Genomic DNA, 21,045 nt, shown 5'->3' with positions numbered 1-21,045 from the left:
GGGTTAATGCTGCCACGAGTCACATGACCCCCCCCCCCCCCACACACGTCCTCAGTTAACTGGAATTTTGAACTGGACTCTTCTCCTTATCTGGAATCTCTCTCACTAATGAAGAATATGTGTGTGTGTGTGTGTGTGTGTGTGTGTGTGTGTGTGTGTGTGTGTGTGTGTGTGTGTGTGTGTGTGTGTGTGGTCGGGACTCCATTGAGTCGCTCCGGTGATTAACGGGAAATTCTTCTTCTCTACGTCTCGTTACCTGTCGCCACACGCCTGCAGAGTTCCAGCAGAACATGTTCCAGTGTGTGTGTGTGTGTTACCTGGTTGTGTGTGTGTGTGTAGGGGATCTGCAGCGCCTCCATGGCCTGGATCATGGCCTGCATGGCGGTGAAGATGTTCTGATGGACCAGTCTGGAGAACCCTCTCTTATCCTCCTCGCTGTAGCCCCGGCCGTGGATGATCCGCATCTGCTTTATGAAGGTGCTCTTCCCACTCTCACCAGTACCTTAAAACACACACACACACACACACACACACACGCACACACACACACCAAAATGTATTGTTTTGTTATTGTGTGTGTGTGTGTGTGTGTGTGTGTGTGTGTGTGTGTGTGTGTGTGTGTGTGTGTGTGTATATATAAATTATAGTGCAGTTATATTTCTGTTAGACTGCCACGTTAACACAGGTGTGTGTGTGTGTGTGTGTGTGTGTGTGTGTGTGTGTGTGTGTGTGTGTGTGTGTGTGTGTGTGTGTGCAGCCAGTGAGAGTATTCTAACTGCAGAGAATGTGGTTTTTGAAGGTTTTAACAACAACAACAAATGTGTATCAAAGTGAAATATAAAGTGGAGATCATGTTTGGGATCATTTTACAGCTATACTAGAGTTTGCTGATATCATTTGGGTCATAGCAGGTTAGAACTAGTAGAGTATAAGCTGCGATAAATCGAGCTCCTTCCTGCAGCTGCAGCAGTAAAGTGATGAACACATTAATGCATGAATAATTAATAACAGTAATATATATTCTGAACTGGACAGTTGTGCAGAATAATACTAGAAGGGCTCTAAGTATTTCTAACACTACTGAAGATCTGAGTACGAGTTCCACTGAAGCAACATGTAATGGATAATCTCACCGGTTATTACAGCTGTCAGATAAAAGCAGTGCACGATGATACGGGCATTTTATGAATGCATGTACCAGAGGACAGGCATAATAATATTTCAAATCCACTACAGGAGACACCTAATGATCCTGGTGGGAAAAAACACGTGCACATATCTGCAATCTGCCAAAACACCAACAAAACGTGTGTAACACTAGCCAAATAAGTTCATATATTCAACCTCAAAACTGCTCTTGAGTTCATTAATGAGCTTCAATCAGTAATTATAAATAAATAGGTATTGTGTATAAACTCCGGACTGTATGCTAGCTTAAACAGTATCTCGTTTACACATATATTTCAACCATATCCAAAGTAAATATTGCTTTATTTGTAATGTTAGCATAGCTTTTATCTATGCATCCAAAACACATGGACACATTCCTTGTATGTGTGGCAAGTTTATCTTTAGGAGGCCACATTTTATTCATGTTACCTGACAGAAGATGCATCAAGCTGCAGGGGTCTCTAAGGTGTGGTGGATATTCTCTTTCTGAAATCAGTTACTCATACTGCGTGTGTCACCACTCCTTCAGGGTCAAAAGTCCCACAGCTTTATCACACGTCTTACATTTGAACCCTGAGCACAACATCATACATTTAAACAAACCCTATGAACTGTCCGGGCTTATTTATCTACTTCGAAGACTTACGACTTTACTCATAATCTTTCTCAGTGTTTCCAGTAAACGCTATCGTTAAAACGTCGTCAGCCTCAGAAGGAAATGCTGCACATTCATTTAGCTTTTTACTGGCAGCACGGGATAGATGACAGAATGTGTTTGTTAAACTGCATCAAGATGAAACCCAGACTGCGGTTACTCATTCACAGTGAGCTACAGAGTGCATGAGAGCGGGGAGTTCGACATCGTCACTCACGGGCTGCTGGTCCTCTTTATCATGCTGTCAACAAATCCAGTTTATAATAACACGGCAACACATCCATGCTATTTACAAGAGCTGCCTTTAAGCTAAATGCTAACAATGCCTGAAACGCCTCTATTGAATGGCTTTGTTCCCTTCCAGAACATAATGACGTCACTATCTAACACTCGCCCTCCTACACATTGTAAGTGATTAGGGGGGGGGGGGGGGGCAGCTCTGTTGTTATCAGAGGGTGAAAAGAGGTGCTGCAGCACAGGCAGTGTGAGAAACATAAAGATGCTGGTACTTTTACCTGAGTAACATTTTGAATGAAGTACTTTTACCTGAGTAACATTTTGAATGAAGTACTTTTACTTGAGTAACATTTTGAATGAAGTACTTTTACTTGAGTAACATTTTGAATGAAGTACTTTTACTTGAGTAACATTTTGAATGAAGTACTTTTACTTCTCACAAAGTAAAAATCTAGTATTCCTAATTTTACTTAAGCAAAAACATCTGAGTACTTTTTAAGACCGTGTATTTCTACTTCAAAGAGGATCTGTGTACTTCTTTAGCCCTGTTTATAGTGATTTAATCAAAGCAGTTGATTAAGAACCGTCCTCCGGTTCCTCACCGAGCAGCAGCAGCTTGTACTCCCGTCTGGAGTCCCTCTCGTCCCGGCGCAGCTGCCTCTCGATCTCATCGTTGATCCGCCTCGCCTCCTTGGCCTCCGGGCTGAGGCAGCAGGCCCCCACGGAGCTCAGAGTCATCTCTACCGGGGAAACACTGCACCTTTCCGGGCACACACACTCACACAATGTCGGTTATAAAAGAAAAACAGCCTCACCACATTCCCATCAACCCTCCACGCGTCAAAACAGCAGATCTGGAAATCAGGTTTTCCAGGAAGTGATTTCTCTTAAAGAGGTTAGGGTTACCTTGTTTCTCTCTTGTGATAAGGAAGTAAAGTTTGTGCAAAAACTTAAGACGCAGAGAGGCTGATCTCCGGGCGTGGTGCGCTGAATATGGCGGAGTTTCACTTCATAGCGCCGCGAAACAACAAGCTGAAAGTTCCTCTCCAAGACAGAAGGATATTCAGGCGAGGGTTTTCCAATCTGGGGAGATAAATCTGGGAGTGATCTTCCTTTTGCATGCAGTTCCCCGTTCTCTATCCTGGGTGAAAAAACCCTGAAACAACAGAGCACCATGTGACAGACAGAGGGCTGAGCTCTGATGGGAAGCCGTGTGGGGAGCTGCCCGATTACATTAAGGGGACTAATTTCCGGTGTTAGACTACGGATGCATTGGACAGGCTGACACAACTCACCGGAAACCGAATTACAACCAGGACACATTTCTTATGCACAAACAGAGGAGGGAGAAGTACTCAGGTCTTGAGTAAAAGTAGAAGTACTCAGGTCTTGAGTAAAAGTAGAAGTACTCAGCTCTTGAGTAAAAGTAGAAGTACTCAGGTCTTGTTCTTGAGTAAAGTGGAAGTACTCAGGTCTTGAGTAAAAGTAGAAGTACTCAGGTCTTGAGTAAAAGTAGAAGTACTCAGATCTTGAGTAAAAGTAGAAGTACTCAGATCTTGTTCTTGAGTAAAAGTAGAAGTACTCAGATCTTGAGTAAAAGTAGAAGTACTCAGACCTTGTACTTGAGTAAAGTAGAAGTACTCAGATCTTGTACTTGAGTAAAGTAGAAGTACTCAGGTCTTGAGTAAAAGTAGAAGTACTCAGACCTTGTACTTGAGTAAAAGTAGAAGTACTCAGATCTTGTACTTGAGTAAAATAGAAGTACTCAGATCTTGTACTTGAGTAAAAGTAGAAGTACTCAGGACTTGTACTTGAGTAAAAGTAGAAGTACTCAGGTCTTGAGTAAAAGTAGAAGTACCCAGACCTTGTACTTGAGTAAAAGTAGAAGTACTCAGATCTTGTACTTCAGTAAAGTAGAAGTACTCAGGTCTTGTAATTGAGTAAAAGTAGAAGTACTCAGATCTTGTACTTGAGTAAAGTAGAAGTACTCAGATCTTGTTCTTGAGTAAAGTAGAAGTACTCAGATCTTGTTCTTGAGTAAAGTAGAAGTACTCAGGTCTTGAGTAAAAGTAGAAGTACTCAGGTCTTGAGTAAAAGTAGAAGTACTCAGATCTTGTTCTTGAGTAAAGTAGAAGTACTCAGGTCTTGTTCTTGAGTAAAGTAGAAGTACTCAGGTCTTGTATTTGAGTAAAGTAGAAGTACTCAGATCTTGTACTTGAGTAAAGTAGAAGTACTCAGATCTTGTTCTTGAGTAAAGTAGAAGTACTCAGATCTTGTACTTGAGTAAAGTAGAAGTACTCAGGTCTTGAGTAAAAGTAGAAGTACTCAGGTCTTGAGTAAAAGTAGAAGTACTCAGATCTTGTTCTTGAGTAAAGTAGAAGTACTCAGGTCTTGTTCTTGAGTAAAGTAGAAGTACTCAGATCTTGTATTTGAGTAAAGTAGAAGTACTCAGATCTTGTACTTGAGTAAAGTAGAAGTACTCAGATCTTGTTCTTGAGTAAAGTAGAAGTACTCAGATCTTGTACTTGAGTAAAAGTAGAAGTACTCAGGACTTGTACTTGAGTAAAGTAGAAGTACTCAGGTCTTGTACTTGAGTAAAAGTAGAAGTATTCAGATCTTGTACTTGAGTAAAAGTAGAAGTACTCAGATCTTGTACTTGAGTAAAGTAGAAGTACTCAGATCTTGTTCTTGAGTAAAGTAGAAGTACTCAGGTCTTGAGTAAAAGTAGAAGTACTCAGATCTTGTACTTGAGTAAAGTAGAAGTACTCAGATCTTGTTCTTGAGTAAAGTAGAAGTACTCAGGTCTTGAGTAAAAGTAGAAGTACTCAGATCTTGTACTTGAGTAAAGTAGAAGTACTCAGATCTTGTTCTTGAGTAAAGTAGAAGTACTCAGGTCTTGAGTAAAAGTAGAAGTACTCAGATCTTGTACTTGAGTAAAGTAGAAGTACCAGAGTGTAGGAATACTCTGTCACAGTGAAAGTATTCTAAATGTTCCTCCAGTGAAAGTAGAAAGTACTCTCCTCTAAATGTACTTAAAGTAGCGACAGTAAAAGTAGTCATTGTCTGATTGGTCCATTTCAGAATAATATCTCTGATATGTTTTATAATGATTGATCATTAAAGTGTTCTCAGAGCTGGTAAAGGTGCAGCTAGTTTGAATGGCTTTGTATACTGCAGGGTAGCTGCTGGATTTACTGCAGGTGAACTACAGTCTGATTTAAGGCTGATCATATTTACCATCAGTAATCCTAATCTGTAAAGTAACTTAAGGGATTAATGTAGTGGAGTAAAAGTACACAGTTACATACTCAAGTAAAGACACTGGGCAGAACTGTGACAGACTTTATTTACTAAACTCCTGCAGGAGGTGACATCAGATGAAAGGACAAACACCACTCTGTATCTGAAACACACTTGGATCACAGACCAGATATTAAGGTTGAATCACAGCCGGTCATGAGAGGCAGCAAAGACATTAAAAAAAGATGACCTCCTTCCAAGAAAGTAGAGCCTGTTTAACGTAAGCACTCTGTTGTTTCCATGTAAATATATACACACACTTTATACAGCTGAATCACACTGGCACATTTATCCCAACTTAAAGCAAAAGTAGGACATTTATTTGTGGAAACCCCAAAATCAAAAGAGGGCTTCTTTGAGTAGGATGTCTTTTCACACACACATTAGAGCCAATCAAACCCCTGCAAGTAGGAAACTACTTCAGTAAAGCCCATGTTACAAAAAAAGCACTTTAAAAGTATGCTGAAATTGAGTAAAAAGTAAAGTAGATTTGAATGGTGCTTCACCATTCTGATAGCATGCAGCTTCATCTGAAAGTGTGCTTAAGTTTTTAAGGAGGGGGAAGAAACTAAAGGTCTTTACAGAGGGACTACATTCTGCATGCTGTACTGAAATAAAGCAGGAACACGGATGAGTTCACTCCACGAGAATCTCCTTAAAATAAAACTGAAAGAGACGCGTCGTTTGACCGGTTTGATATTTTCCTTCTAAATGAAAGTAAGTAAAAAGGGGAGAAGCAGGGGAATGTCGGCTCTGAGGAGGAAGAGGAGGAAACAGTATGGCGGCATGGCTTCACTCCTCTTCGTCATCGCTCGGCTCTTCCTAGAAGAAGCGACCGGAGTACTGCCTCACACTGAAACCAGAAACACATGAAGGTGGGACAACGTTAGGAGTATTGATCGGGAGAGGGATGCTCTTTCATGCTGATAAATAGAGAAGCTTTAGGACTGCTTGGAGATCAGGCGGGGTGGAAGTGTCTCTGAAATCAAAGTACAATTAAAATACTCACATTTCTTTTCAAGAGGCCGTAAGACTTCCAAGTTTTTGCATGACGTGCAAAAGTTACACACGTGTTTTCAGTCAAATGTCAGGTTTGCACTTCAGGTTTTTTTAACTAAGGCTGAAACTTAAATCAGAGACTCCCACCGAGTTCAAATCACAAATCAAAACACAGCTTTTCAACACGGCTTTAACCTGGAATCGATGTTCTGTTTATATATTTTAATTGTGTTTTTCAGGAGTTTTTACTTGCTCTATAAATAAGATGCATTATTAATAATAATAAACAATAGATTGAATTCATATAGTGCCTCTTTCATGTTGTGAGGACAGACAGAAACAGACAGAACAAACAAGGGAAAATAGAAGAGTAGAATAAATAAATGAATGGTGGTGGATATTATAAATATTGCATTACGATGATTTACTTCCTCTATAAAAGAGTTAGAACATATGTATAATAAGTATGTATAATAAACACGTCTATTTCCGTTTGATTCCCAGAAGCAGCAGCACATTTCACAAAGAAAATAAAGAATATTGAAATATCCGTTTCCAGAAACACGTGCAGATTGGTAGCGCATCATTAGCTCAGGGAAACGTAGTATTTTAGAAAGCTTATAATGCAAAGAGTATTGTCTTAATGTCAGTAATCAACGAGGGGAAGTTTAATTGTGATACCGGTTAGTTAAACATCTCAGAGGACCTTTTCACATTTCAAACAGAGCCTGATTTATGGAGCTTTTTTATTCCTCAAAACACAAACAGATTATCAAAACTGAACAAATGCAAATTAGCACAGATTGGAAAACATTATGGCTATTTTGCAAATACAACATTTTAGAAACTGCAATAGGAACAACGATTGCTTTACTTGTACTAAAGATCTGGGGACGTTTTAAGGAGAACTCTGAATTTGTACTTCTCCTGCAGCGTCTCCTTCAAAACGACGACAGGTATTAATCTTTAGTCTGTGTGCTTCACCTGGCTGCAGGACACTCAAAGTAAATGAACAGCAACCAAAACCACGTTTACTTCCATGCAGAGCAGACCCACAGAGAGCAGGAGGGGGGAGGAGGGGTGGGGTGGGGGGGTGGGGGTGGGGGTCACTGGAGAACGTGCCTGTTCTGCAGCAGGTACTGGGCGTTCTGGATCTGGTCCTGCGTGCCGGTGATGGTGATGATTCGGTCCTCAGAGCCCTCTAGTGGCTCATCAATCTTGATGGAGGCCCCGGACTCGTGGCGGATCTGTTTGATCCTCTGGCCCCCCTTCCCGATGATGGAGCCCGCCAGCTGCAGAGCAAACGCACGGGAGGATTAAATCAGCAGTGAGACGACTTGACGACTTGACGCTCTTTATTTACTGCTAAATGTTTGGTTTTGTGACTTTTATGACCGTGTATACACTCTGGTATCTAGTCTATGGAGGACCTAAGCCTAAAACCTAATTTTCTGTGTTTGATTTTATATTTTCCATATTTTTCTGTTGACATTTTAATACTGAAATACATTTAAAAGGAATAAGAAATATAGGAATAAAATAAATGTATTTCACTTCCTTTATTTTTATGGCATCTTTAGTCCTCCATACTGAGGGAATAAGAAACGCAGAAATTCAAAAATGTTGTAAATAATAAATGGGATTTAATTCAACTGTAATTATTACAAAAAAACGTTCCTCCATATTGAGGCTGCACGCTGCACCTGTAGATCGCTTTATTTGGTTTGCATTGTTAGATATTTTGGCAACTGCACAAAAACAGCTTTCAGATTCTGGTGTTTTTTAACTGAACGAATGATCTGAACCATGTCTTTGGAGCACGGACACTCACATCTTTTGGGATGGTGACTTGCGTTGTGATGACCGGGCCTCCGATGTCGCTGTACGAGCCTCTGCCGCCTGAAGTCAGGAGGGAAAGAACAGTTCAGGGGATCGGTCGTTAACTAAAGCGTGCAGCAAGAAGCCCTTTAGGTGCGGAGACAAGAGAAAGGAGACACGTGTAACCCGTCCCCACTCACCGGACTGGAAGTGCTCCCAGGAAGAGTTGTTGTCTTTTGGAGAGGAAACAAGAGAGTGAGAAATGAGAATACACCGCAGAGACGGAGAGGAGGAAACACAAGTCCAGAAAACACCCAAAGCAAACCGTTCCTGCCTCTATGTGACAGAGGCAAAGGGACCCCCAGGGAGAGAGTCCATGAGTCCATGCTCATTTATCCAAATGATCTTCTCATGGTTTTTACAACTCAGTCATTTTTCAATTTAAAAATAGTTCATAATGTTGTGTGTATATACATATTGTGTGTGTGTGTGTGTGTGTATGTGTGTGTGTGTGTGTGTGTGTGTGTGTGTGTGTGTGTGTGTGTGTGTGTGTGTGTGTGTGTGTGTGTGTTTATGTTCTAAAACCAACTTATGACACATTTTCTCTGGATTTGCCGTAAACATCGTCATTGATTGCGTGACTACTTTCAGCCAATTTCATTTATGTCGGTTATTCTATGTTAGGGTGGTGCAATGATCCTATTTCTCTAATGTTTGACATAAAAGTGTAAGAAAACAGGCAAAGGATTCAGAGGGATGTTCATTTGGGGGTCCCCGGTATATATTTACTACCTTCTGAGAGATCCTTGTCTGAAAAGCAATCAGGAACGTTCCGTTAAAGAACGATAAGGGTAGAAGTTCCCCTGATAAAGTGGACAACAAACCAACAACATGATTCTGTGTAATGGAGTAATAAATGTCACTCACCATATCCTCCTCCACCCTGCATGTCAAGATTGATGGAAAGGAAAACAGATAAACAACAAACAGTTTTAATGACGGCATATTTTGAGGACACTTTACGTAGTTAGGGAGTTAATTCAGTCTGGATTGAGAAAACATTTATTCAGTTTTGATTCCTCTTTATTTATTTATACAATATAGCCATTAAAGTGCTGCTGTTAGCATTAGCTTAACAGGAAATGCCGTATTATATCGTAATTATTTTCATTACAAAAATTCTAAGAAACCTCTTCTAAATCCCAGCATATCTCCCCCACATTTTTACAAATACTTTATATTTTTTTTATTGCAGTTAACACTTCAAAAGGGGATCCGGTTCGGGTTCAGTTTTTAGATTTTCAGCTCAAGTTCATCTCGCTAGCGCCGATGGATCCCCGGACTACGTACTCAACTGCTCCACGGTAACCACGGAGACAACTGTTGCCAGGCAACAACAGGCCCCAGTTCAGTGCACACACACACACACAGTGCTGTTTCTTTCCCGTGTGTGTGTGTGTGTGTGTGTGTGTGTGTGTGTGTGTGTTACACTCAGAAATAGGAATCCCAATCACCTCGTCTGAAACATATTTCACAATAAAAGACACACACACACGATGTGAGGATCAAAACACACACTCACCATGCTGTCGTAACGGTCTCCTCCTCGGCCTCTTCTGTCACTACACACACACACACACACACACACACAATCATTTTATATTAAATGTACTTATATATCAAACTTATCCAGATTTTAGATCCATTTATTTAGGTATTATACTTAAAGCAGGGACATGCAGACTGTATGATGACCTGGGATCAGTTCAGACTCTGAATCACCGTTTTCTTTACCTTTATATTTTATAAATTCATATCTCCGGGGTTTTCTAGAACAATATAGTATGAGGCGCTAACGTCTCTTCGCGCCTAAATTAAGCCCCGCCCACTTTCCGGTGAAAATCCAGCATCAGAGCGAAGTGGAAAATAATAGTGTCTACACGTCTGAAAGCTGCTGAGTCACATATCGCTCCTCAAACAACAAATAGATCCAGAGCTCGGTTCCTTTACTTCCTCTCCAGAAAAAAGGAGAGTAAAGAAAGGATCAGAAATCTCAGTCTCAGTGTCAGCCTGCTGCTTGCCACTCGTCCCCCGCAGACCCACCGGACATCCATCCCCTATTTACTCTCCGTAAGCTGTCTCTGCCGTCTGACCAGACACCTGACCCCATCTCCATATTTCTGGACTCAGTAACCTCTTTCTGACCCACAGAGAGATTGTTCTCTGGCAGCACTTTTCTGATGAAATCCATATCACATATCTGTCGCTCACCTCTGTCTGTCGTCCATGCCGCCGTGATAACTGCCGTGTGAGAATCTGTCCCCCCTGAAGACAGTGACACAGAAAATGTTGGAAAACTTAAATACAAACTTCATATCAAAACAGTTTCAGGTATGGAGGACTAAAGCCGCCATTACAATTGACACAATCATTTTTTGAAATTAATCAACAAATAAAAGCCTAAACTAAAATAAAATAGGAGGTTATTTATAAATATAATTAATGCATAAAATATGTATTTTTTAGCCATCTTTTAAATTTAATACTTCCAGGATATATATAGAAAAAAAAGACAAAAATATTGAAGTAATTAAATATTTGTAATTTCCCACATGTTCCCAGTCCGTTGCTGGCTCCCAGTACAGGAGAAGGAAGGAGGAACCCTTAAAGCTACCGACTGATTTATTATAAATTGACCCCACTGTGGGACCCTTTCTAACAGGAAGTGCCCCTCCTCACCCTCCTCTTGGCAGCGGTGGCGGAGGAAGAGGCAGATTTCTCGCTCGGCTCCCCCCTCGTCCTCCTCTGCTCAGCGGGGGCGGAGGACCCCGGCGTGGGCTGATGTCGTCGTAGTCCCGTCTGGAAGGGGGGGGCATCGGTCTGCTGCCTCGGACAGGGGGAGGCATGTGATCGAAGCCCCCCCGCACCCGCATGGGGAAACCCCCCCCCATGGGTCGCCTGCCTCTCTCCTCGAACACCACGGTGAAGCCGCCGTAGTCGTACGTCTCGTTGTAGAAGTTCGGGTCGTAGGGCTGCGCTCGCCCTTTGATCGGCGCCTGGGAAATAAACGGTAAAGAGAAGAAAAATATTCATCGTCCGTTTATTTATTTATAAACCATTTGTACCGGAGGCTGCGCAGCGCTACATTCCATCTACCGCCGGCTGCAGCGTAGCGCAACATTGTTGATTTGTCGTCATTCTCATGAGGCATGCAGCACATGATGCACTGTCATTGGTTCAAATACACGAGGTGGGTCTTGTTGGGTTGTTTAAACCACGTGACCACCCAAATGTCGTGTGGTTGGCCGACAATCACGTCAATCAATCAGACATTCACGTGCGTTTGTTTTTTAAAGGCAAAACAGGCTACGATCGACGAATACTTTGACAGCGACCGAATGAGGAGTTTGAGAGGGAGGTGGAAGTAGAAGTTTTTGTACCTGATGATCCTTTGGTAGAGGACTTCCCCACCCCTCCCCACTCCTTTCCCACCTCTCTCTCATACCAAGGTGCCTTGGTCTGTGTGTTGGCATGTTTTAAAATGTGATTTGTGATTTTATCACATCAAATATTTTCCCTACCAATCTGATTTGTGTTGGTATGTTATTACTAAGGGAGCATGTTTTAATACAACCTGTGAGTCTTGCCTTTTCAAATGCAATTTATTTGCTGTGTCTATGCGCTACAGAGGCTTAGATATTCAGGTTCTCATAGACGTTGCCAACTCTTAGTATTTTTTCAGAAAGCCCTCAGGAGATAAGGACGTTGTATGTATTATACTTACGGTTTCAGAGCCGTTTTAGGAGAAAATGGGTTAATTTAAGTAGGTTTTTTTAATTCATTATTTATTTTATTCAAATATTTCTAAATTTATTTCAGGAAATGTTTTTTATCACACTTTTTTAAGATTAGCTTTTTGAGATTTTATTTATTTACTTAATTTTCTAAAATACGTTTTCTCGTTTACATTTATCTTTATAGGAAAAATTAAATACTATTTTAAAGATTAATTGATAGAGATCTAAAGCTTTTTACTGACCTCGGCCACCAGCTCCAGGATCACTTTTATACACTCGACGACGCGCTCTGGTTTTCCTCCGACCAACACGACTCTGTCGGTGGAGTGAGGACAGCACTCCTGGAACAGCTTGATGGTGGTCTGGGTGTTCTGGTGCAGGAAACATGGACATATTAAAACCAATTAACCAATTAAATTCACTGTGCTACTAAACTATGGAAGGAAAATGCTGCAGTTTACATTTTTAGTTTTTGTGGATATTTTCTTATTTTTCAGGTTAATTAATATCTTTTCAATTCACACTCATGTCAGGATGTCTTTTAATTCAAGCAGTTCATGAGAGAGGCACGTAGGAGAGAGGAGTAGCTCAAACATTAGCAAATAAGCTCCTGCCACTGTTTGATTAATACATGTTAGAAACGTTGCTAATAAATGTAATTAGTTTTGAAGTAAGAGAGCCTGTTGGGACTTTTCTTTATTTGCCGTTTCATTTAGGATTTATTGCTCTAAATGTGTTAAATAGAAAAATAATTGTAAACGTAAAAACAAATTAGGCTTTTTTTACAATCAATACATTTAATTGGTTCATAATAAGCTGCATGTGTATTTGTTAGTCGACGTTTTTAATTATTACATTTATTTTTTGTATTGGCAGCTTTTGTCCTCCATACATATCTGTATATGCATTTCATTTCATTGTGACAACCAACACGTATTATTTTAACAGTTGAGCTCCTGTTAATCTGGCCTCTGTCCTACCTCTCTCAGCTCCTTAATCTTGGCTCCTTTCACCCCGATGATCCCGCCCGCCAGGCTCTGGTGGATCAGCAGGCGAAGCTCCGAGTCAAAATCTATCCCGCTGTAATGCTGGTACTGACAGAAAACCACAGAGCGACATCAGCGCAGTCCCTAGAGCCAAAACTCGTTGGGATTTTAGCCTTTGCAGACCATTGACATGCACGCAAACCTACAGATCACACCACAGTGGCTTACCTCCTCCAGAGTCGGTATGATCTTCAGCAGAATGTCTCCGATGGTGTCGATGCTGGCATTCACACTCAGGATCCTGTCAGGAACAATGTCAGCCTCATTATAACATCATTTTGGGGGGGGGGGTTTGCTTCATTAACGTTGCCACAAAGAGTCAGGGAGGGAGAAAGAGAGAGGGGGGGGGGGTGTTTTATTACAGTCCCACCACTAGGAAGTTGGGGAGTCAAACATAAGCTTTTTTTTTTTAACCACAGATTTTGCCACAGGCACGCCTTCTTATAGTGACCAGGGGTTGGGAAAGGGGGGGGGGGCAGTAGAAGAGAGTAACAGAGCAGAGGGGTGAGGTTGGGGGTCGGGGGGGTGGAGGGGTATGGAGCTCTGATCTTATGTTTCCTGAGAGAAATTTGACATAAGGGATGCACAATGATATAAAGAAGAAGACATTAATGATGAGTGACAGAAAAAGGGGCGGAGCCTCTCGCAGAAATCATGGACAGGGATGCTGACAACAGTTGGGGGGGGGGAGAGTGGGCCAAGTGGGCCACAGAGGACAGAGCGAAGTTCACAAGTTTTTATGGTGAAATTAAAACATCAGGAAAGGAAATTTGTGATGCTAACCAACATGATGCTAACTCCCAGGAGGCAGTGGGTTGTAGGGCTGCACGACAAAGGAAGACACCATTTTCTAAACTTGCAGCCTTTTTCTCCCTGCCTTCGTTGGCTTTGCTTGTTGGCTTGTAACGGCCACACCAAAGGAAGGCTTCTAATGCTACTGTGCTCTTGTGCAAATTCTACATAATGCTACTTTTTTTTCTAATCTATTCAGTCTGACGAGCAACACAGGACATATGACCACACGGCTAAGTTGAATACTGGATTCTCATTGGTCAATTTGGACATTACAAAGGTTAATACTCAATAACAGACCGTTGCTAAGGATAAGAGACCGCTGCTAAGGAGAACAGACCGTTGCTAAGGATAAGAGACTGTTGCTAAGTAGAACAGACCGTTGCTAAGTAGAACAGCTGATAAGGAGAACAGACCGCTAATAAGGATAAGAGACCGCTGATAAGGAGAACAGACCGTTGCTAAGGATAAGAGACCGCTGATAAGGAGAACAGACCGTTGCTAAGGAGAACAGACCATTGCTAAGGAGAACAGACCTTTGCTAAGGAGAACAGACCTTTGCTAAGTAGAACAGACCTTTGCTAAGGAGAACAGACCTTTGCTAAGGAGAACAGACCATTGCTAAGGAGAACAGACCTTTGCTAAGGAGAACAGACCGCTGCTAAGGAGAACAGACCTTTGCTAAGGAGAACAGACCTTTGCTAAGTAGAACAGACCGTTACCAGGGATAACAGACCACTGCTAAGGAGGATCAAGGAACTACTTACAGTCATATCAATCCGCAGAAAGAAGTCTGGTAAATTCAACGTAACATGTGGATATTAATGAACGTCTCGCTGCACATTATCCCTTACTCATTACACAAGTGAGTGGAATACTCGCTTCTGATTGGTTGATTTGGACAGAGGGTAATAACAGCAACAAGTTGTAGCATGATGCGTTTGAGTACATTTTCCAACTCGATACATCGTGCAGCCCTCGTCGGTCGTCAGTGATTCGCTGCATGGTCAACAAACAAAGTCAAACTGAATGAAGATGCTCACAATGGACAGAGAAATCAAAAGGAAACAACACACGTCTCTCACAAGTGAAGAAGGGGGGAGTTTAGGGGTAAGGGTGGGGGGAGTAAACCGTCATGTGTATAAAATATGAGACAGAAGTTATCAAAGACATGTGTTTCTCTGTTCTAATCAGGCAGTGAGGCAATAACTGGTGGGACATACCGCTCTGGGCCACTGCTGTCTGGGACTGAAACACTGGCATTGAACTGCATGGGCCGAGGTGGAGGAGGAGGAAGAGGAGGTGGAGGTTGTGGTGGTGGTTGTGGTGGAGGAGGTTGGCATTGGGCGGGGGCATTCAATCACATTTAGGGGCACGGTTTATGGGCGGGGCCAACGTCAGGGTGGGGCATGTCGATCCAGTACATGGACAACGGAGAGGAAGGTGGCCAAAAATAAAAGCAAAACAAAAAAAGTACAGGAGAGGGGGGGGAAGAGGGGGGAGAAGGAATACATTTTTAATTGAATACAAAATTTACTTTGTGTCCCAATAGTGAAAACTGTGGTGAGGACAGGACGCGTGACCTGGACAAGATTTAAAAACAGTTTGGAGATTTACGGCCCTGAAACTACGGCAGCTTCGGGGGGGAACTGGATCACAAGAGGACTGGAAACAGATGAGCTTGTTTACATCATGAAAGAGGACATATCATTCTCCTTTGCAGGTGTGTATGTAGAGGCACCTGTCTGCTCTGATTGGTTAGCTGGCCAGCTCTGTTTTGATTAGTCAACCACTTAGAGATGTTCGCCCCCTTAGCCTATCATGTACAAGGTGTTGGAGCGCTAGCCAATCGTCACTATGTTCCGGAACTTTGGGATTGCAGCCTCTGCAGACCATTGACATGCACAAAAACCTATAAAAAACACTACAGGAGAGGAAGAACCCCAAACAGCACAACAGGGCCTCCTTAAATGGATTTTAGGTCTGGATTATTTTTACTTAAGCCTTCTTAATTTTGCTCAGCTGCAAAAGAGTTTACTCACGTCGGTGCGCAGGGCTTTTATGTTCTTGCCACCCTTTCCGATGACAGCACCAGCATTCTGTAGGGGGAAAGACAGTGTTTTCAGATTGTGCAGCTACCACACCCACACACACACACACACACACACACACACACACACACACACACACACACACACACACACACACACACACACACACACACACAGTGTTAGATCTCAGCGTCAATGAAGAAGAGATTAGGTTTGCAGTTTCTTTTAACATCAAAATCCAAATATTTTATCCTGGTTTTTCTAACAGATGCTACATTTTAGACCGAAAGTTAAATAGGATTTTAGAAGTAAATGAAGTCAATTAATACAAAGTGCTAGATAGATAATTAATATATGGCTCTCTTTGTACGCCTACATACAAAGAGTGGAACATACCATTTATTTTTCAATTAAGAATCGGTTTGTGTGTACGCTGTCAACTTGAGTGTTAGAAAGAAAATCAGAATCTGCAGAATTTATAACAAATAGTAAAATGTCAGAGGAGAAAACCTGCAGTGAAACCAACAACTAAAGCTGAAAGTGGCATCGGTCTTTACTTTGCTCTGCAGCAGCACGCGCAGCTCCACCATCTCGTCTGCGTTGCGAGAACGTTTGAGGACGTGCTCTTCCTCCATGTCCTCCGCCGGCCGTTTACCTGAGAGGGAACAAAACTCAGGTGAGTCTGTATATTCATCAGTACAGACATCCTGAGTAAGAACTTTAATAGAAGTTATGGGAGTGTAAAATACAACGCCTCTAGGATTTGTATCATGGTGCGATTTTCTACGTGAATCTGCAGCTAACAAGGATTTGTTATGATTCCTATATTTATTATCTTTATAGTGGTTCATTCTCTGCAGCTCCACAGAATGTAATCAAGATATTTTCACATATTTTGCCTTTAAGAAGAATCCCCCCTAATGTGATTTTGATTCAGCACTAGTCCAGATTGCGATTCTATAAATATATTAGAATATAATAATAAAATTCAAGCTTTTCTTCAAAAAGTTTAATAATAAATACGTTTATACATTAACGGTGAGTTCTAGGTGTACGGTTTCTTCTGCCCGAATAAAAGGTTTCATTCGGGAGCCAAGTCTGTCCTGGAACATGTCCGGCCCCCTGATGTCCCCTTCCTGGATTAAAAGGTGTGCAGATCAGATGAACAGCAGTGTCCTGGACAGGAGAAACCACCATCTGACATGTCCACATGCTACGTAGCATTAGCCAGGAATTCTCTTATTGCCTCGCTCTAGTGGACTAATTATCAGGTGCCGCGCTGTGTTCAAACCTGGATATACAACACTACACAGACTCCATTCATGCATTTAGCATTATGGTCTATATTAAAGGATGTGTTGGTTCGTACCATTTGTGTCTGTGTTGCTGAATGAGACATCTTCGTCCTCTTGCATTTTCACCTCCATTTTCACCTCCATATTTTGGCAGTGGAATGCAAACTCCTCTCCCTGGATCTGCAGAAAAAGGAAAAATATATTCATATAATTTAACAAAAAGGTGGTAAAAGCCTGGCTGCATTTATACACACAGGTGTAGACGTTTAATCCGAGTATTATTCTAGTGGTCTCAAATCCAAAAGGTGTTATGTCATGCAGAAAAAAATGAATTCACTGCCACAGGTCTCGCTAAATATAGATTCTACATACAGCCTTTTAAGATCCAAGAAGGATTACAACATAAAACAACATCAAATATGTTAAATTGCTCCTTTAGTCGGTGATAAAGGTCTGTGTTTCCCAATGGAGGGTGTAAGGAGCGAGGATGTCGTGAAAAATTGATAATTATAGCTAAAATTTGCGTTATCTGACAAGCAAACCACATGAAAGTCATGCATCCTGCGGAACACATGAAGTCTGTGTAGTTCAGCATTAAAAACAGAAAGGAAGTAGCAGTGCAAACTTTAAATATAGTCTCAAACTATCCTGCATGCAGTCCTCCCACATGCACTGCCCACTGTAACTGGTTTCACACAGAAATACAGGTTGTACTTCTGCAAAACCCCTCTCTGTGCTGACGCCTTGCTAAGTTATATAGAGAAGCTGTTCAACGCCTACACAGCTAGAATTAGCAGCATTTAACTACCATTAGCAAAGTAATCACAGCTTCCAGATGCATGAGCGTTCACCAAACAACACACACATCACAGGTGCATTATTGCATAACAATTGATATGTAAGAAAGCTTATTATAAGGAGCACTTGAACCTTTTTTCTCCACTTTAATGCAAAATGCATACCCAAAACAACTGCGCAATGGAAAATGGAAAATTTGACTTTCTATTTTTGGCTCATCTTACTCTATTTTACATACATTGCACTTATCCTGCATTACTTTCGCAGGAGTATAGCAACAATGCAACAATTTATTGCACTATTTTATTTATATTCTGTTATTTCTTGCACTATTTATACTGTTTTATGTTCTTGTATAAATATGTTATGTTGTATTGTTGGAGGAGCTTGGGACTTCAGATTTGCATTGCCATAACCACACTAAAGCTGCTGTGCATATGAAAGTGAAGCCTTTGAATGGAATTGAATAACCTGCAAGCAGAAGTTGACTTTGCTAAGCTAACAGCTAGCCCGTTGCTATCTGCGAGGCGTGTCTGTCCACAAACACGGCACAATTCAGCTCTCATAGTGAAATGTCAGCGGGGAAATAGACCTACACAAACCGTGACCAGCTAACATGGAAACTGACACATTGTTTGGTATGAAGGTAACAGCGTTTCGCGGTGAGAAAAACTAACCTGCAGCCACGTTCACTGCGGAACTCCTCCGATTGCACGTTTTCAGCATGGAGCGTTTTCCACATTCTCCTGGTGGGCAACATATAGTTATCACGGCAGCACGGGCGGGCGGGGCTAAGGCGCGTTACACGCAACGAGAGGACTCGATGTATCCGCGAGGCAACGCCGAAAACATATCAAGCGCTCCTCTGTTAAGGGGTGTTCTTGCCCAGATTAAAGGCTCGCAGGCAGCGGTTTCTCTCGACCCCGCCTCCTCCGACAACCACTGCGTGATTGTAGGTTTGTTTTCGCCCTGAGCATAGACTTTCAGGTCATGACAGACAGACAGACAGACAGACAGACAGACAGACAGACAGACAGACAGACAGACAGACAGACAGACAGACAGACAGACAGACAGACAGACGGAATGTTCAAAGCTCTTGTTTGGTTGGTTAACCACTTAGGGATGTCCCACCCATCAGCCTGTCACGTACAATGGGTTGGAGCGCTGGCCAATAGACGTGCGAGTGTTCCACAGTGATGTCACTATGCTCCGGAAGTAAACAAAGGGGGGGGGGGGGGGGGGTAGAGAAACTATCTCTGGAGGGAACACGGGGATTTTAGCCTTTGCAGACCATTTACATGCACACAAACATATAGAACACACAACAGGAAATGGTAAACCTATGAGAGCATAACAGAGCCCCTTTAAACCTCCTCTTCTCCCTCGTAGTGTTGTCATGCTCCTTCAGATATAGGCAGAGGATCTATTGCAAAATAAAGAGCTCTCTTCCCTCTGCTATACTCTGAGGTTACCATGGAGACAGATATAATTCAGTTCTTGATGTTTCTCATATAAAAAAAAGCCTGCGTACATGTTTTCATCTGCAACCATAGCGACACTTGACATTGTCAGCGCTATTTGTAAAAAGCAAGTCACCATAGCGACACTAACCATCCCGGCTGTGTCATAGATCATGTGTTGGAGGGGCAGGGCAGGGCAGGGGGGGGATTTTAGGAAGCCATCGGTAAACAGGATTCATTTCATCACTTTGCACTGGAACTGTCAAAGTGATGAAATAATAAGGGGTTTATAAGGAGTGAGTTGGTCAGTGTTTGGTGAACTTGCATGCAATAGAACCTTGGAGTGATGACGTCCTTCTGCAAATAGAAAACAAAACAAAACTAAAGACTTATTTTTGAACATATCCAGATCTTTCTTTCTTCCTGTGCAACTTACAGGGCAGAGTGTAATATTTTGGGGGAATTAAGATCTATTAAATAAGTCAGGGTTTGTGAACTTGCATCTAATTGAAATCATGAGGGTTTTCTACAAATAAAATAGGTAATTTCAGAATAATACAGAAAATCCTTTGTAATCAACATTTAAATGACATGTTTTATTAAACAGGGGGATTAGACACTTACCTGCAGGCCCGGCATAATCATCTTGAGGAATTCAACTGTATTTTATGTGTCAGGGTTTAGTAAACTTGCATCTAATAAAACCTGAACACTTTTAAACAAAATACATAATTTCAACAAAAATAAAAACATTGTTTTATTCTTCCTCTGATATTTGGGTAAATAAAATACATGATTTCAATAAATAAAATAAGCCAATGTTGTTTTCTTTCTCTGTTATTTGGGGCATTGAAGGTAAAAGAAAGGCATGTCATAAAAGATGGACATTAGGGATTAAACACCTACAAACTTGAAGGGCCGCTTTCAATATTTTTGGGAAATTTAAATGTATTTAATAAGTTATAAAACTTTACCAATTATTGGAGTAAAATATGTAATTTCTAAAATGATTTTTAAATATATCCAGATGTTTTTCTAATTCTTGCTTCCCACTCTGACCAGTGATTGGAGCCATTTGAAGCGAGCTGCACACATAGTATAGGTAATTATTTTTCATAGATGCACCCCGTCTTGTGCGTCAACCGTACGTCACACTATAGGCCTTTAACGGCCAGCCGTACAACAGTGCTGCTCTCCTCCAGTGCATGGAGTTGAACATGCAGGCTGTGGTTGTAGCTGCACATCTGCACTCAGCCCGCTGAGGCTGCAGGAAGACGCTGTGTGATGCATGTTGAAGAATAAAATTAAATCTGCAAGAAATTCCTATAAATACAACTTGATGGTGGGGGGGGGGGGGGGGGGTGCTCGTCCTCGGCTATAATCGATAGACGCATGCAGGTATAGCCTTCCTCCCTCACACACACACACACACACACACACACACACACACACACACACACACACACACACACACACACACACACACACGCGCGCAGCATCCTCCTCTACTCCGCTGTGCACTATTTTTCCTCCCCATCGCCGCCACACATATGAGAAATCGCTGGTGCTGGTGCTGGTAGTGGGTGGGGGGGGGCGCTGCCTATTGATCTCTAAACATCTGGAA

General features: G+C 41.9%; 2 protein-coding genes across 5 annotated transcripts in view; both read right to left on the bottom strand.

Moving 5' to 3' along the window:
* Positions 1–3,309, bottom strand: part of LOC134868416 (guanine nucleotide-binding protein G(q) subunit alpha-like) — an 11,149-nt gene extending 7,840 nt beyond the window's left edge. The window contains exons 1-3 of one of the 2 annotated variants that reach the window (XM_063889533.1): positions 2,969–3,309; positions 2,665–2,822; positions 318–502 (exon numbers count right to left, since the gene is read on the bottom strand). In XM_063889533.1, the coding sequence (XP_063745603.1) occupies positions 318–502; positions 2,665–2,800 (321 nt within the window). In that variant the 5' untranslated portion in view covers positions 2,801–2,822; positions 2,969–3,309. The other variant, XM_063889534.1, reaches the window with a different exon arrangement.
* A 2,080-nt stretch (positions 3,310–5,389) lies between these two features.
* Positions 5,390–18,846, bottom strand: hnrpkl (heterogeneous nuclear ribonucleoprotein K, like). 3 transcript variants are annotated; one of them, XM_063889532.1, is made up of 16 exons: positions 18,636–18,846; positions 17,235–17,340; positions 16,423–16,520; positions 15,857–15,913; positions 15,038–15,081; positions 13,191–13,263; positions 12,957–13,070; positions 12,219–12,347; positions 10,919–11,235; positions 10,451–10,504; positions 9,762–9,801; positions 9,107–9,122; positions 8,972–8,989; positions 8,193–8,260; positions 7,484–7,653; positions 5,390–6,215 (listed from the first exon to the last, which is right to left on the bottom strand). In XM_063889532.1, the coding sequence occupies exons 2-16, from the start codon at positions 17,302–17,304 to the stop codon at positions 6,185–6,187; spliced, it is 1,299 nt and encodes a 432-aa protein (XP_063745602.1). In that variant the 5' UTR covers positions 17,305–17,340; positions 18,636–18,846; the 3' UTR covers positions 5,390–6,184. The 3 variants fall into 3 exon arrangements, with proteins under 3 accessions (XP_063745602.1, XP_063745600.1, XP_063745601.1); XM_063889530.1 differs by lacking the exon at positions 8,972–8,989 and adding an exon at positions 8,380–8,412; XM_063889531.1 differs by lacking the exon at positions 8,972–8,989 and adding an exon at positions 8,380–8,412 and having other exon boundaries at positions 12,957–13,064.
* Positions 18,847–21,045: the final 2,199 nt, after the last annotated feature.

This window comes from Eleginops maclovinus, chromosome 8, assembly GCF_036324505.1.
Source record: "Eleginops maclovinus isolate JMC-PN-2008 ecotype Puerto Natales chromosome 8, JC_Emac_rtc_rv5, whole genome shotgun sequence".
NCBI classification, from domain to species: Eukaryota; Metazoa; Chordata; class Actinopteri; order Perciformes; family Eleginopidae; genus Eleginops; species Eleginops maclovinus.
Note: the sequence above shows the minus strand (reverse complement) of the source record. Positions and strands in the feature narration are given on the sequence as shown.

Coding starts and splice junctions, on each gene's coding strand:
- hnrpkl (XM_063889530.1), bottom strand. CDS start 17,304: ATGGAGGTGAAAATGGAGGTGAAAATGCAAGAGGACGAAGATGTCTCA. Junction 11,236..12,218: donor TCCTGGAGCTGGTGGCCGAG/GTCAGTAAAAAG, acceptor TTTATTTCCCAG/GCGCCGATCAAAGGGCGAGC. Junction 9,802..10,450: donor GGCATGGACGACAGACAGAG/GTGAGCGACAGA, acceptor GTGTGTGTGTAG/TGACAGAAGAGGCCGAGGAG.